This window comes from Lethenteron reissneri, chromosome 31, assembly GCF_015708825.2.
Source record: "Lethenteron reissneri isolate LAM-NWPU_2019-01 chromosome 31, ASM1570882v1, whole genome shotgun sequence".
Lineage (NCBI taxonomy): Eukaryota > Metazoa > Chordata > Hyperoartia > Petromyzontiformes > Petromyzontidae > Lethenteron > Lethenteron reissneri.
The window spans coordinates 5,726,956-5,741,488 of NC_083809.1; the positions used below are offsets into that span (position 1 = coordinate 5,726,956).

Genomic DNA, 14,533 nt, shown 5'->3' on the forward strand with positions numbered 1-14,533 from the left:
ATCGTTTTTGTTGTAATTGTCTGCCAATAATTAGCAGCGATTGTTAATATAATCGATAGTCCGCACTCGCGACGCGATATGCACGTGTCTGCAAGCGCAATGATTTATTTGAATCGATAATTCGCTGCACATCCCTGAAACTATTTTCTGTTATAAAAATATTTACTCTTTTACACGTTCGTCGACGGTAAATATTTTTGTCAATATTTTCAACGCAGAGTTAACGCGCAAATTACTCATCTCAAACTCCTGCGAGTGCAAGGGGTGGAATAACTTTGCCTTGCTAAGGGGCCGAATAAGACTTTCAGATACCTCTGTTGGGCATAAACAAAGACAAAGATCCCCCCCTCCCCTATAACCTTAACAGACCACCGGGGCAAGTGTTGTTCACGAGCACCTATGAAGGCCGACACGGCACACGAGGGTGCGATTATGGCACGGAATCACGCCTAAAGACCGCCTTTGTCTCCCTCATGGTGATGTTCACACACTGCACCAGGTCCTCGTTTAAGGTCGAGTCAACCTCGGCGAGGCACATAACCGGTTCGGATAATCGTCACCGACGTTGGCCGTGAGCCGGGAATGGATCTTAGCTCGCCAGGTCGTACGATACAGTTTATTTTGGGCAAGGCTCATAAAGCAGAGAAGCTCTTTTTCGATGGTGACCCGGCCAAAATGGCTGAGCATACTACAAGGGGAGGGAGGGTTTTACAGGGGCTGCACAGGACACAAGCAGAGTAATTGTATAAACATGGCGAATACATAATGAATAACAATAAGCTGTAGTAATAATAACAAGAAAATAATAAACAACGAGTATTATGCAGAATATAAATGTTGTAGGAAGCTGTCCAAAATAACGTTACACGCATGACGCGAGCGAGAGAAGCTGGCGTACGGCTATTTAAAACGGTATTTATTATGACGGCGAGATTTGCAACCGCCGTTGATGAAAGTAAAACAATTATAACACTTCGATGAAGGTTTCCGCCGCCCAGCCATCAACAGGAGCGGCAGGCAGGGCCGTGAGAGGTTTACACTTCAACTCGTGCAAAAGTTTAACCGTTCGTTTTAATAAAAAACATATATATATTTATTTTGTGTGTGTGAAAAGATAGATCTTGACGTTCAAGCCGACGAACTTTGCTCTCAAGTAAACGTATAAATAATTAATCACGAGGAATGACGACGGGTTTTCTTTTTATCTCGACCAACATTTGGCCAAGTGGCCTTCTCCTTTGTCAAACAGTAAATTTACTCCTGCTGACGGCATAAAAATAACTGATAATCTATATAAAAAAAAGTCTAAATTTGTGTGTGGGTTTGTGTGTGTTCGCACACTTTGCGAAGGATTTGCCTCTCCAACGGTGGGGTATACGTAAAATAAAAATAGCCAGGTACCACGCCGTAAGTCCTGCTGTGAGCAAGCGCTATTCATTTTTCACATCCGTCAACTTTAAATTAGTTTAATTAGCGATTTTGTGCAATTTCTGTGCACCGGCGTATTATTTATTTCTTTGTTTGTTATGACGCGCGCACGACCGTACCAACTCACGCGCCTTTCGTGGGGGGGGGGGGGGGGGGGTGGCCCATGCCAAGTCGCACGCCTTCGGTGGGAGTGAGGGGGACATTTTCTTTCGCGTTAAAAACGCTATAAAAATACACTAAACGCTCAGGTAAATTCTTCACTGTGTAATGTCCCCCCCAACCTGATGCATGCAGTTACTACTATACAGTCGGTAGATGCTACCACTATAGACCGTAGATATTTCTGCAGAGCGGCTGGGGAGATCGTGGCTGGGGGGATGGTCAGGGGTAGCAGCCCAGCCCCAACCTGCCAAGGTGCCACCTCGGCCGGCTGGACAATCTAAGCGAGGCCGAAGGCTCTGCACGGGACTAAGCCTCACCACGCCACTGTCAGGCGAGTGCTTTGTGCTATAGAGTCGATAAATACTGCTATAGAGTCAGCATGTACTACTGTAGTGATAGCAGGTACCCCCACAGTCAGTATGCACTGCTGTTAGATTTTTAAAAGTAGTTTTGACATATTTTTTTGGCCTGGGCAATGCCAGGTATATAAGCTAGTATATATAAAATTAACCTATTGACCCCCGTTTATCTGCGACCTAATCACGCTAAGCGGCGCCCGATCCCGTCAAGACCTCGGGGAAGCCAAGCAGGGCCGAGAGATGGCTGACCGCCGTGCATAACCAGTGTTATAGGCTGCTGCGAGTGGTGGGGGGGGGGGGGCTACGTACGGTGTGGGAAGGAAAATCCATCGTTGCGCTGCACTATGCCGCGGGCACTTGGCCAGCGTGGCACTTCGGACTCTCGTAGCCCGCACAGAAGCTCTCGGGCGTGACGAGATCGTGAGAGGCACGGGGGTTGGGGGGGGGGGCAGCCCCGCAACTGCCTGCTCACGCCGCTGCTGGCGGAAGTGCATCGTACTGGACATCTGTGAAAAATAACTTTTTCACAGATACTCGAATTGTAAATGTTGTTGCGGGGTTACTTGGCCTACTCTTCCGCGCTGGCCAAACGTCGTGAAAGAGGTGGGAGTCGTGATTACGCTGGGGAGCCGGACATAGCTCCGTACATCCGGTCACCTACACGTGCTGGAACGACAACTCATGCGCTCCCACACTACATGCCCATGTGCAACGGCGTTGTGGGCAGCGGTGGTTGTAGCGGTTGGCGCTACGAACCCGGCGACCCCGAGTTCGACTTCCGCTCACGACCCAACGACAGCGGGTGTCTGGTTGGATAGAGGTTACAGCTGGCTAGCGTGGTCAGGCTTACCACTTATGGCTGGTATCTAGTTTTTCAGAGGCGACCTGGCCACAAATGACAGCTCAACAAAGTGGCTTGTCACGTATAAATTTACAGCAGCCTATACGTACGTTGATGCTAACCGTGGAAGGGAAAAACCGGAGGACCCGGAGAAAAATCCACGTGACCACGGGGGAGAGAGCAGCAGGCGTCAGGGTTGGGATCGAACCGACGACCTCCTGCATACCAGGCGAGGTCGTTAACATCTCCTAGCCATCGTGATGATGATGATGAGAGAGAGAGACACGCAAACTCCAAATATACAATGGGCGTCAAGGGTCGGGATCGAACCCACGCCCTCCTGTCTTGCCAGGAGGTCGTGGGTCAGTTTAACTCAAGCGAGACACTCGTAGGGTTAGTGTCTAGTTGGCTCGTGCGGTGAGGACCAGTGTCAAGGTCGCACTGACGAGCTGGTTTGGAGCTGGGGGTAGAACCCGTGTATTACACCCCCCCGCCATCGCCGAGTCTAAATTAAACAAATCATTTGGTGGCGATGCTGCTGTTGCTGCTGCGTTGGCAAATGGTGCACAAACGCATGTAACAAAGAGAAAAAAAACGCGAAACGCACTCGTCAACAACGCCGGCGGCCTTCAAAGAGAAAGAACAAAAACAAACATGTGATCGGCGACGTTTCGGGCGACGGCCCTTCGTCATGGCACTCAAATCCATCGCCACGTCGGACCCTTTTCCCTTGATTTCCGTGTCAGTTCCCGCGACACACCCTTCAAGCGAGTCACACACGAGTCTCGTACGCGGCGAGCGGCCAGAACCCCCTGACCTTCGCAGCTGCGTTATGAACTTGTGCCAGCGACGGGGTGCGATGGGGGTGGGTGGGGGGCACGGGGGGCTAGGGGGGCACGGGGGAGACGGGGGAGGGGGCAACACGACTCAGACAACGTTAAACAAACTTTAAACAAACACAACGACGTACGATGAGTCTCGATACAACACTGCTCCCACTCTCACCCCGCACGTGTGTGTGCGTGCGTGTGCGCGCGTGTGCGCGTGTGTGCGTGTGTGTGCGCGTGTGTGTGCGCGTGTGCGTGCGCGCGTGTGTGCGCGTTTGCGTGCGCGCGTGTACGTCGTCGCAGGGAACAGCTGAAGGAAAACCGCCCACCAGGCGGTTTCACATTCCGCCGACGGTCACCGGACTTGACCAAGCTTCTTGCAAGACGGAGCTCTCGGCCCGCCCCCGCCCCCCTACTGCAGATGAAGCTTCGCGGTCGACCGTAAGGAAGGAGGACGACGATCGCGGAGGGGAACGAGAGAGAGGAGGGGGGGGGGCGGGCGCGGGGCAAGGCACTCACCATCTTGGCCTCGGAGTGGTTGTGCGGAGGGGTCGGCGGGCACGCAGAGTTCATGTGGGCGCCGTGCATCCCCGGCACGTTCTGCATCATCCCCACTCCTCGGTTCATCTGCATCGCAGCGAGACGACAATGGGCAAAGCTTCGTACGAACGACGTCGAAACCAACGCGGCTTTAATCCCCGCTTGGCAGCCCTGAGACTGACCATAGCGGAGGGGGGGGGTGGGAATCAACATTCCAAACCCACAAACGTCAACAATTGGGGGGGTTTCTCTTGATCGCGACCGCCACGCGGCCACCACGCGACCGCCACAACACCTGTGCCCGGAGCAGCGTGCGCTCTACGCGGTGCCGCTGTGGGTTTAATTGCACGGCGTGACACCGAATCGCCGGGTTTAGCAATTCAATAATTGAGCCGCGACTGTGCAAGATGTGCACTTCTGTTGGCCTGCACCTAAATACCCCCCTATCCCATCCCCCCTCCCTCCTATCCCATCACCCCCCACCCCTCCGTCCCGTCCCCCAACCCCATCATCATCACGGTCCATGGGTAGTCCACTGCACATTTCGTCATTTGTTTCCACCCTCATCTGTCTTGTAGTGCGCCAATGTGCTCAAGTAGTGGCCACATCTTTCTGGCACCAAGCTCTTACGATGTTGTCGTCAACCCGTTCTCTGTTCGGTCTTCCTCTCTTTTTGGTGCCTTCCATTTTTCGGAATAACAAAAACACCACATTTTTTATTTTCTTGTCGTTGTCCATCCTATATATATACATGCGTACAAATAGTGCCCAGTTTCCTTTTCGTCACTGCCTGCATCATCAGGTCCTTCTTCTATGTGCCACCTTTTTCTTTTCACTTCTACGTCGCTCACTCTTTGGGTCCAGCTTACGTGCAGTAATCCTTCTGTAGCAGTACATTTCGAACGCCAAAATCTTGTCCCAGTCGGTCGTTTTTCAAATTTCCAGGTCTCGCAGGCATACGAAGCTGCACTCAACACGCTACCTTGCCCAATTAGACACAACGCGTGACACGTGTGCGCTGTGAATGCGGTTCTTCGTTAACATGAACCTGGCTTCATGAAGTCGGCGTTCACAGTCGGGTTGCCACCTGCCCAGCTGTGACCAGGACAGTCCAGAAATTGGCCTCTGCGTTCGGTCGGGTGGCAGGAATTGATTTAGCGCTCCGATCGTTTATTTTTTTTTCATTGTTTGTTTTTGTTGTAACTCGCTGACGAGCCCGCCCATACTGGACATCTTGTTGAAAAATAAAAAATAAAAAAGCTTCATAGGCTCATTGGATTCCTCCCCACGGTCTAAATAACGGTTCCGATTCACGACAGATTCCGATTCTGATTTGTACCGTGAGCTGGTGACCGACCGGTCCCCGTGTTGGACTTCCAATCGCGATAAGAGCGGCAGCGCGGCCCCCGTCCATCGCAGACCGAGCGCCCACCGAGAAATTGCGCTTCCGGATATTTTTTTTTTGGGACCGCAGTGGAGAAGGTGGCAACTCGTCGTTGGCAAAAACAACACGCAACTAACGGCAGGAAGTTAAATATTAGGTTCGTCAGCTTCATTTTATTTGACTGGAATAATTGTAATCATTGCGAATAATTATACTCTTACAGAGGGGGGTGGCAGTGGGCGGGGCTTTGGGCCACTTCAAACCGGCATGTGGGCTCTCCGATGTGTTTTCAGTCTGTACCGCGCGCGCCGTTCTGGTACGATGTCCGACGTTTCGCGCCACCCGCCTGGCGCATCGGCCAGACACTGCAAAAGCTCCAAGCGGCTGGAGCGAAACGTCGGACGTCGTGCCGAACGACACTCGGTTACCACCATCATCAGCAGCAGCAGCAAAAGGCTAATCCCACCACTGGATGAAAGCTACCGGCGCCGGCCACCGCTCGCTAAGACGCTGCGATCCACCCGGCACCTGCTCCATCTCCTCCCTCGAGCGAGAGACCGTCCCGTCCGGTCGCCGCCACGTTCCATCCCCCGGCCGTCGTCTGTTCCCCTCTTCTCCCCATGACCGTGCCCTGCCCAAGCCGCTCCCCGCCGATTGCGTTTCTAGAACACTCCGGGTGATGTCACCGCGACCCACCCCCCCCCCGGAATGATGTCACCACGACGGCGGAGAGTCGGGGAGGCCGCTGGTGGGGCACGGCCGGCCAAAAACCCAACGCAGCGAGAGACGCGTGCGTCCGCCGTTGCGTTTAAGCGAAAGCGCGGATGGGCGGGCGGGCGGGCGCTACGTACTTTTCCCTTCGCTCACAGCTCCTCAAGAAAAAAAAAATCGGTTTCCTGTTACGACGAGCGGTCCCAAAACGCTACGCTTTGGAGAATTCAGAGGTGTCTCGTTTTACCAGCCTCCCCCCCCGCCCCGGCTGCCCCCCCCCCTACCCCCCTCCAACATCCCAGATCACCTCTCCCTTCCCTGCACCACAGACGCTCTCCGCTTTCTTGACGCTGCTGCGGCTGCTGCTGCTGTAGCTGCTGCTGCTGTAGCTGCTGCTGCTGCAGCTGCTACTGCTGTAGCTGCTGTAGCTGCTGCTGCTGCTGCAGCTGCTGCTGTAGCTACTGCTGTAGCTGCTGTAGCTGTAGCTGCTGCTGCGGCTGTAGCTGCTGCTGTAGCTACTGCTGTAGCTGCTGTAGCTGTAGCTGCTGCAGCTGCTGCGGCTGTAGCTGCTGCTGCTGTAGCTGCTGTAGCTGTAGCTGCTGCTGTAGCTGCTGTAGCTGCTGCTGCGGCTACTGCTGCTGTAGCTGCTGCTGCTGCTGCTGTAGTTTCTGCTGCTGCAGCTGCTGCTGCGGCTGCTACTGCTATAGCTGCTGATGTAGCTGCTGTAGATGCTGATGTAGCTGCTACTGCTGTAGATGCTGCTGCTGCAGCTGCTGCTACTGCTGCTGTAGCTGCTGCTGTAGCTGCTGCTACTGCATAAGCTGCTGCTGCAGCTGCTGTAGATGCTGCTGCTGCTACTGCCGTTTCCAGCAGGCAACGGACTCCCGTCTAGCAAAGTCTCGGCGCGGGAGGAGACGGGACATGGCACATTTCAAACCGCGGTGATTTATGAGCCCTCTTCCCGAGGAGAGACCCGAGATCAAATTGCAACCAAAAAAAACACTCAAAGTCAACTCCTTGTGTTTGCCTCGCGTTCACGCCGGTAGTTTTCACCGTATCGGGCTGTTGGCTCGCCCAGTTTATTTATAAATTTCCCTCCTTACCTCGATTTGCTTTGCTCTGTGTGTGTGTGCCCATGCGTGCGTCTGTATGCAAGTGGGTTAAAATAAAAATATACAGTTCCCGGGCCTTCCCCCTAGGTCGACTCGGCCCTAAAAAGGCAGCACCTGGTGTGGGTGTGCAATAACACATCAGCACCGGGGAGACAAAGGCGGCCGGGGGGAGGGGAGGGAGGCGTGGTGGCGGCCACACCACACCACCGTTCACAGACGTGCCCGCTCGCGCTAACGCATGACACAGCGCTTGCCCCCCCCCCCATCCTGCCAGACGGCCCGTTAAAGGCTATACGGGGGATCTTTGTCTGTGTGGCCGCTCTCGGGATTTGTTTATTTATTTATTTACGCCGTGTGCAAGTGGTGCGCATTAGCCGGGGTGGGTCGCCTAATGCATGCCAGCTTCAGAGACGACAGCGCGTTGCTTGTGCAGGTGCGCGCGCGCGCGTGCCGTGTGCCACTGAACAAATGGGTGCAGTGTGGAGGGGCACGTGGGTTGCCCTGCGCCACCTTCAAAACTGGCAGGACCCCCCTCCCCACAATCAATCAGTCTTCTGGCTGTCCGTACAAAGGTGCCCCTGCTATTGGCAGTGTTGGTTGCGAGTATGGCAGTGTTGGTTGCGAGTATGGCAGTGTTGATTGCGAGTATGGCAGTGTTGGTTGCGAGTATGGCAGTGTTGATTGCGAGTATGGCAGTGTTGGTTGCGAGTATGGCAGTGTTGATTGCGAGTATGGCAGTGTTGGTTGCGAGTATGGCAGTGTTGGTTGCGAGTATGGCAGTGTTGGTTGCGAGTATGGCAGTGTTGGTTGCGAGCATGGCAGTGTTGGTTGCGAGTATGGCAGTGTTGGTTGCGAGTATGGCAGTGTTGGTTGCGAGTATGGCAGTGTTGGTTGCGAGTATGGCAGTGTTGGTTGCGAGTATGGCAGTGTTGGTTGCGAGTATGGCAGTGTTGGTTGCGAGTATGGCAGTGTTGGTTGCGAGTATGGCAGTGTTGGTTGCGAGTATGGCAGTGTTGGTTGCGAGTATGGCAGTGTTGGTTGCGAGTATGGCAGTGTTGGTTGCGAGTATGGCAGTGTTGGTTGCGAGTATGGCAGTGTTGGTTGCGAGCATGGCAGTGTTGGTTGTGAGCATGGCAGTGTTGGTTGCGAGTATGGCAGTGTTGGTTGCGAGTATGGCAGTGTTGGTTGCGAGCATGGCAGTGTTGGTTGCGAGCATGGCAGTGTTGGTTGCGAGTATGGCAGTGTTGGTTGCGAGTATGGCAGTGTTGGTTGCGAGTATGGCAGTGTTGGTTGCGAGTATGGCAGTGTTGGTTGCGAGCATGGCAGTGTTGGTTGTGAGCATGGCAGTGTTGGTTGCGAGCATGGCAGTGTTGGTTGCGAGTATGGCAGTGTTGGTTGCGAGTATGGCAGTGTTGGTTGCGAGTATGGCAGTGTTGGTTGCGAGTATGGCAGTGTTGGTTGCGAGAATGGCAGTGTTGGTTGCGAGCATGGCAGTGTTGGTTGCGAGTATGGCAGTGTTGGTTGTGAGTATGGCAGTGTTGGTTGCGAGTATGGCAGTGTTGGTTGCGAGTATGGCAGTGTTGGTTGCGAGTATGGCAGTGTTGGTTGCGAGTATGGCAGTGTTGGTTGCGAGTATGGCAGTGTTGGTTGCGAGTATGGCAGTGTTGGTTGCGAGTATGGCAGTGTTGGTTGCGAGTATGGCAGTGTTGGTTGCGAGCATGGCAGTGTTGGTTGCGAGTATGGCAGTGTTGGTTGCGAGTATGGCAGTGTTGGTTGCGAGCATGGCAGTGTTGGTTGCGAGTATGGCAGTGTTGGTTGCGAGTATGGCAGTGTTGGTTGCGAGTATGGCAGTGTTGGTTGCGAGTATGGCAGTGTTGGTTGCGAGTATGGCAGTGTTGGTTGCGAGTATGGCAGTGTTGGTTGCGAGTATGGCAGTGTTGGTTGCGAGTATGGCAGTGTTGGTTGCGAGTATGGTAGTGTTGGTTGCGAGTATGGCAGTGTTGGTTGCGAGTATGGCAGTGTTGGTTGTGAGTATGGCAGTGTTGGTTGCGAGTATGGCAGTGTTGGTTGCGAGTATGGCAGTGTTGGTTGCGAGTATGGTAGTGTTGGTTGTGAGCATGGCAGTGTTGGTTGCGAGTATGGCAGTGTTGGTTGTGAGTATGGCAGTGTTGGTTGCGAGTATGGCAGTGTTGGTTGCGAGTATGGCAGTGTTGGTTGCGAGTATGGTAGTGTTGGTTGTGAGCATGGCAGTGTTGGTTGCGAGTATGGCAGTGTTGGTTGCGAGTATGGCAGTGTTGGTTGCGAGTATGGCAGTGTTGGTTGCGAGTATGGCAGTGTTGGTTGCGAGTATGGCAGTGTTGGTTGCGAGTATGGCAGTGTTGGTTGCGAGTATGGCAGTGTTGGTTGCGAGTATGGCAGTGTTGGTTGCGAGCATGGCAGTGTTGGTTGCGAGCATGGCAGTGTTGGTTGCGAGTATGGCAGTGTTGGTTGCGAGTATGGCAGTGTTGGTTGCGAGTATGGCAGTGTTGGTTGTGAGAATGGCAGTGTTGGTTGTGAGCATGGCAGTGTTGGTTGTGAGTATGGCAGTGTTGGTTGCGAGTATGGCAGTGTTGGTTGCGAGTATGGCAGTGTTGGTTGCGAGTATGGCAGTGTTGGTTGTGAGTATGGCAGTGTTGGTTGCGAGTATGGCAGTGTTGGTTGCGAGCATGGCAGTGTTGGTTGCGAGCATGGCAGTGTTGGTTGCGAGCATGGCAGTGTTGGTTGCGAGTATGGCAGTGTTGGTTGTGAGCATGGCAGTGTTGGTTGCGAGTATGGCAGTGTTGGTTGCGAGTATGGCAGTGTTGGTTGCGAGTATGGCAGTGTTGGTTGCGAGTATGGCAGTGTTGGTTGCGAGTATGGCAGTGTTGGTTGCGAGCATGGCAGTGTTGGTTGCGAGCATGGCAGTGTTGGTTGCGAGCATGGCAGTGTTGGTTGCGAGTATGGCAGTGTTGGTTGCGAGTATGGCAGTGTTGGTTGCGAGTATGGCAGTGTTGGTTGCGAGTATGGCAGTGTTGGTTGTGAGCATGGCAGTGTTGGTTGCGAGCATGGCAGTGTTGGTTGCGAGTATGGCAGTGTTGGTTGCGAGTATGGCAGTGTTGGTTGCGAGTATGGCAGTGTTGGTTGTAAGTATGGCAGTGTTGGTTGCGAGTATGGCAGTGTTGGTTGCGAGCATGGCAGTGTTGGTTGCGAGCATGGCAGTGTTGGTTGCGAGTATGGCAGTGTTGGTTGCGAGTATGGCAGTGTTGGTTGCGAGTATGGCAGTGTTGGTTGCGAGTATGGCAGTGTTGGTTGCGAGTATGGCAGTGTTGGTTGCGAGTATGGCAGTGTTGGTTGCGAGCATGGCAGTGTTGGTTGCGAGTATGGCAGTGTTGGTTGCGAGTATGGCAGTGTTGGTTGCGAGTATGGCAGTGTTGGTTGCGAGTATGGCAGTGTTGGTTGCGAGTATGGCAGTGTGGTTGCGAGTATGGCAGTGTGGTTGCGAGTATGGCAGTGTTGGTTGCGAGTATGGCAGTGTTGGTTGCGAGTATGGCAGTGTTGGTTGCGAGTATGGCAGTGTTGGTTGCGAGTATGGCAGTGTTGGTTGCGAGTATGGCAGTGTTGGTTGCGAGTATGGCAGTGTTGGTTGCGAGTATGGCAGTGTTGGTTGCGAGTATGGCAGTGTTGGTTGCGAGTATGGCAGTGTTGGTTGTGAGTATGGCAGTGTTGGTTGCGAGTATGGCAGTGTTATTTGCGAGTATGGCAGTGTTGGTTGTGAGTATGGCAGTGTTGTGTTGCTTTAAAATACAAACGGGTTTTCTTTGTCGTCAGTTTTCCGCGAAAGATGTTTTTTTGGGGATTTTTTTTATGTTTTATCAATTGGCTTATTTTATTCATTTAAAATTAGATGTTGTTGTTGTGGTTGTGTTTTACAAGCGTTTATGACAATGTTTGTATTCTAACCCCATCCCTTCGTAATGTTTTGCTGATATTTTATATTATATCTCTTTAACATATTCGATTTTGTCCCTTTTCCGCAAAGGTAATGTCGGAGGTTTCACTTATCCCCCCCCCCACCCCCCCGACGGCTTTTACTCGAATTTGAAAATACGAACGTTTTTTGGTGCGGTCGTCACAGGCGTTTGTCATATCGTTGTGTAACCGAAACTGCATTTCTCACCCACGGTTAGAGGGCTTCAAGCGTTAACATGCGGTCCTCTCATCCCCGACCCTTACAAACGTGCAAATTAAGAGGCCGCCAACTGTGACGTTTGCTGCATGGGCGTGCGTGCGTGCATTCCCTCGGTATACGTGAAACACCCAGGCGGTCCCCCGCTTTTACAACGTCACAATGCGAGTCCTGGAAACCCCGTCGTCGTAAACCGGACCCCAATTTTACCCCGCGGATGGTAGAAGCAGCGGAAACGTGACTCGCGCCGAAGCTTTGCTTTGGTTTTTGTTACTCTCATCGGCCGTATTCAACGAGGTTTTTAAATAGACGAAAATCTTCTTAGTTCTTTCGGTAAAGTCACGTAGAAGGGAAATAATAAAATAATAAAAATAAAACATAATAAAATACAATTCTCACGACGTTTCGGCCACAACGCAAGCAGCCGTCCTCAGGTGAAGAACAGGTCTGTCGGAAAGACAGCATCTGGGTCTGTCGGAAAGACAGCGTCTTCTTGGTTCTTTCGGTAAAGTCACGTAGAAGGGAAATAATAAAATAATAAAAATAAAACATAATAAAATACAATTCTCACGACGTTTCGGCCACAACGCAAGCAGCCGTCCTCAGGTGAAGAACAGGTCTGTCGGAAAGACAGCGCCTGTTTTTCACCTGAGGACGGCTGCTTGCGTTGTGGCCGAAACGTCGTGGCTGAAACGTCGTGACAATTATTTTATTATGTTTCATATTTTTTTTTTCCCTTCCACGTGACTTTACCAAAAGAACCAAGAAGATGAATCCCTGCAGTCACGAAAGCTTTAAATCGAAATTTAGACGAAAATCATTCACCAAAAAAACGCTCGAAAAAAACAAAAAGCTCCACGCCAAGCCACGTGGGAAAGCAGACGCCCCACTCGGCTCCAGTTGCATTCGCGAGTCGCGTCGGAAGACGCGTCGTTCAACCGAGCCTCTGCGTCGCAAGCCGGTCCGTGTCGGCGGCGTGATACAAACGTCTTGAACGGGGAGCGTCTAAAACCGGAGGAGGCCGCCCGTTACTCCCGATGAAATCTCCTTCATCCCCCGGTGTAGGTCGAGCCTTCAAGCACTTGAAACGATCATTCATTTTATTTCATCGCCAGTGTGTCCGTCGTGCAGCAGCAACAACACAGCCCCTTTGTAAAGGCGCTGCTGGACGAACGTGCTTACGTCCGAGAAGAAAACAATCTCCAGTCTCCTTTTTGTCAATCCACTGATAGACGAGGGCTTTTTTACGCCGCGTCGGTCCGTGGGGGTGCGGGGGAGGGGGTGTCGATTGACCATACTTCGCCACGCGGGTCAACACTGGTTGGTGAAGGTTTGGGGGGGGGGGGGTTCGGTGTCTGTGCCGCATCTTGAGATGTGGTCGCATTCAGCCGCTGTCTAAGTGTTTACCTTTTCTCTACTTTGCACTCCGATTGTGTTTTGTTTTTTACTGTCCGTCATAACGTTCTGACCCCGTGCCCCGACGGGAGATCTGCGAAAAAGAGCTTTATTGCTACGTCTTAACAAAACTTCGGTTTAATTGCCCGAAAGGGTACCAAACCTATTCTTAAGATCGTGATTTTTTTTTTGTGCGACAATTTAAAACAAGAAAAACCCCAGCACCTCGTGCAGTCGCCAGCGAGTGAAGGGGCAAGCTGGAAACGGCTCTCACTGCGAGTCGCCCACACCACATACAACGTGCACTTAGATCTCACAGAGCCGGCCAGCCGCACCGCTCGCCACCTGGCTCACGCCGCGTGCCCTCCCACACTGCATGCCTTTGAAAAGCACGTGTGTGTGTGTGGGTGTACCGTGGAGGCGGGGGGAGCGGTGGCGCAGCGGTTAGCGCAACGCGAGCAAGCGCTATCTGAACCGGCCTCGGTATCGCGCCTGGTGCCACCCCCACACCTCCCCGTCCCCAACGACCTGTGAACTCCGGTGCCTGTGGACCCCGATAACGACGGCGCTGTCCAAACCCATCCTGTGCCTCCCCCACCTCTACTTTAGCCGATCGGCTGTGTTCTTGGGAAAGAAGGACGACCGGGGGATTGGTGCTAGCCACACCTCCCCCACATACCCCCACCTATCGTGCCGGCCTTCATAGGTGCTACTCGCTAACAACACTCGCCCCAACAGTCTGTTACAGGCGACACACGGAGGGGGTGGAGGCGGGGAAGAATCTTCCGGTCATCCTCGTAGCAGCATCGAATTTTGGCTACTGATCATCGAACAAAGGCAGCGGTGACCGCATCGCGCGCTTCCAGATGTGCTTCTGCGGCCGTCTGGAACGCTCTGCCTCCTGCCGATATTAGGGAGGCGCTTTGGAGCTATGCACTTTTAAATCCCCTAGGATTGACAAACTCATTTCTTTAGAACTCCTTTTTTATTCGTTCCCCCCCCCCCCCCCACGCACCTCCGATTAACAAGTTTGGCCCACGTACATAACGGCGGTGCGACAGAAGTGTAACCGCGCGAATACGTACGTACGTACGTACGCACGCATGCACGCGCATCCTTGCGAGTGTAATAACAGCCATAGAGGGTTCACGTGGGGATTGGCTTGCCAGTCCCGCTTTGTAGCCAATAAGGGATGAGCCAGGGAGCATGGCCTCGGCGTGATCACGGCATGTTAGCAGGGGTGATTGGCCTGGCCAATCGGGGCCTCAGCAAATGGGGAGCCGGATCAGAGGCGTGGTCCCGGGATTGACAGGGAACCATCGGGAACGGTCAACGCTGTCTACGGAGGATTGGCTGGGGGGTACCACGTGACGAAGGGATTAAAAGAGAGAGGAGTCACGCGCGTACGGGGGCTCTGGGTGCCACGTGCGCGGTGGGGACTTAGCGGGAAGTCTGCCCTCTCTCCGTTGTCTGTCAGCAACGGGGAGTGTGTGAAGTGTAACTGTGGAAGTTGAAAATAAAAAGGACTGATTCCGGAAGCCGTCTCAAGAAGGTTTATTACACGAGTACT

The 14,533-nt window shown here is 53.1% G+C and overlaps 1 protein-coding gene across 2 annotated transcripts in view; it reads right to left on the reverse strand.

The window, feature by feature from the left end:
* Positions 1-14,533, reverse strand: part of LOC133349706 (cyclic AMP-responsive element-binding protein 5-like) — a 133,330-nt gene that overhangs the window by 88,070 nt on the left and 30,727 nt on the right. For both annotated transcript variants that reach the window (XM_061563384.1, XM_061563383.1), the window contains exon 3: positions 4,137-4,244. In XM_061563384.1, coding sequence (XP_061419368.1) covers positions 4,137-4,244 — 108 coding nt within the window. The remainder of the gene's footprint in view (positions 1-4,136; positions 4,245-14,533) is intronic.